Below are 1,813 nucleotides of genomic sequence, written 5' to 3' on the forward strand. Positions count from 1 at the left end.
CAGCCATGACCCAAGGAAGCCAGCTCCCGCATGAGGTGGTGGAAGACCCTGGCATCACTCACATAGTGCTAACTTTTCAGGTATACAAAATGCAAGAGTTATGGAATCATGGAGGTTTCTCCTCAGATTTCAATGGAAGGCCTAAGAGGCCTGGTAAGGACATCCTCCTAGAGCAATACATGAAGCTGTGAGTATAACTCAAAGGTACAATGGAAACCCTAGGAAATTGAAGAAACCAGGACTGTGGAGTCTCTGCTGAGGAAAGCTGCAGAAAGTGACCAGAAATAGCCCAAGAGTGAGGGCATATGGGCTGTGACCAGCAATTCTACAGGGACAGAGCTGCCCAAGCTCTGTGGAATTAACACATCAACACAACCCTCTCTGGGTGCTGTCTATGGAACTATGGCATTTAGTATTTGCCCTGATTGTTTTGGTTTCGCTTTGGTCCACTTCTCTTCTATCCTGCCATATATCCCTTTTGGAGTGGGAATGTTTGTCTTGTGCCATTTTATGCTGGAAACATTTAACTTTCTTTTTTATCTTTAACAGGACTCACAGCTGAGTATGTCTTGATTCTCAGAGGAGACATTGGAGCTGGAATTTTCAGCAATGCTCATACTGTCAAGACTGTCAACTCTTAGAGATGAACTAAATGCATTTTGCAGAATGAGATGGACTTGAGCCTCCTGGGGCTCAAGAGTGGAATGTTATGATTTAGGTCTAAAAACTACCCCCAAACTCTCATGTGTTTGGAAGTGGAATGGATCATTAGGGTGCTGTACTTACCAGTGGATATATCTGTTGAGGAGGTCAGTAGCTGAATGTGCTGTTGGGAACTGATGCATGGTTAGAGGTGGGCCACTGGTGATATGATGTAGAAGTATACATTCTTATCTCTGTATCCTCTGTTGTCTCTCTGCTTCCAGACAGTCATGACTTAATTCACTTTCCTCCATCATCCCTTCGACTCTCCTGGTTGTGCTTTGGAGCCAGTGGACCATGGACTAAGCCCAGTGAAACTAGGAACCAAAATAACTTTCTCTTCTGTTAATTTAAGGATGTCAGGTATTTTTTCTCACTTACAGGAAAGGTGAATAAAAACATCATGCCTTCTTCTTTTGTAATTAAGTTTTGTCTTGTTATTGAGTTTCTTATATATTTTTAGATACCGATCCTGTTGTAGTTTGGGGTTTTGAAAGGGGAAACTGCAATACAGGACACTGCATTCTAAGATTATTTTATAATACTCACCCAAAGAGTCATATACAAAAAGTGTAGGAAATCTGTCCACACACATTAAAGACCAAAGAATCCAGCTGAGATCCTGGATTCCATAGTAATGTCCTGCATGAGTACAGCTGAATCTAGAGCCCATATCAGTGCCCTCCACAAGTCCAACTGGAGGCCAAGAACCCATGACAATGCCTCATGCAGGCCTGTTTTATAGATCACCTCTGGGAAGGCCCCAAGGTCAGTGGTGGAAGCTACACAGCCTGTGTCAGTGGGTGAAGGATCTATGCTAGCAGGCTGAGGAATCTGCACTGGAGCCAGGAAGTGACACTTAAAGTAAGAATCAGAGCTCCCCTCCACTGCTTCTCAGCCTTTTGGCTAAGATCAAGTATAGAATCAGAGCTCCTCTGAAAGGTACCACAGCCATCCTCAGCAACAGTGAAGTCCTGAGCTCTTCCAACGATGAGAACAGCTGTGTTCCCCTCAGGAAAGCCAGTGTGACAAGCTTCTCCAGGAGACTGAGCAGTGCACCATCTTCCCCTCCAGAGCCAGGAAGCGATGCTCAAAGTGAGGACAAGAGCTC

The 1,813-nt window shown here is 44.6% G+C and overlaps 1 protein-coding gene across 1 annotated transcript in view; it reads right to left on the reverse strand.

The window, feature by feature from the left end:
• Positions 1-1,451, reverse strand: part of Slfn11 (schlafen family member 11) — a gene marked incomplete in the record, with an annotated part of 14,533 nt that extends 13,082 nt beyond the window's left edge. The window contains 1 exon segment of the mRNA XM_013503414.1: positions 1-1,451. Within this exon segment, the coding sequence (XP_013358868.1) occupies positions 1-32 (32 nt within the window).
• Between the last annotated feature and the right edge of the window lie 362 nt (positions 1,452-1,813).

This window comes from Chinchilla lanigera, unplaced genomic scaffold (genome assembly GCF_000276665.1).
Source record: "Chinchilla lanigera isolate Chin_1 unplaced genomic scaffold, ChiLan1.0 scaffold00080, whole genome shotgun sequence".
In the NCBI taxonomy this organism is placed as follows: domain Eukaryota; kingdom Metazoa; phylum Chordata; class Mammalia; order Rodentia; family Chinchillidae; genus Chinchilla; species Chinchilla lanigera.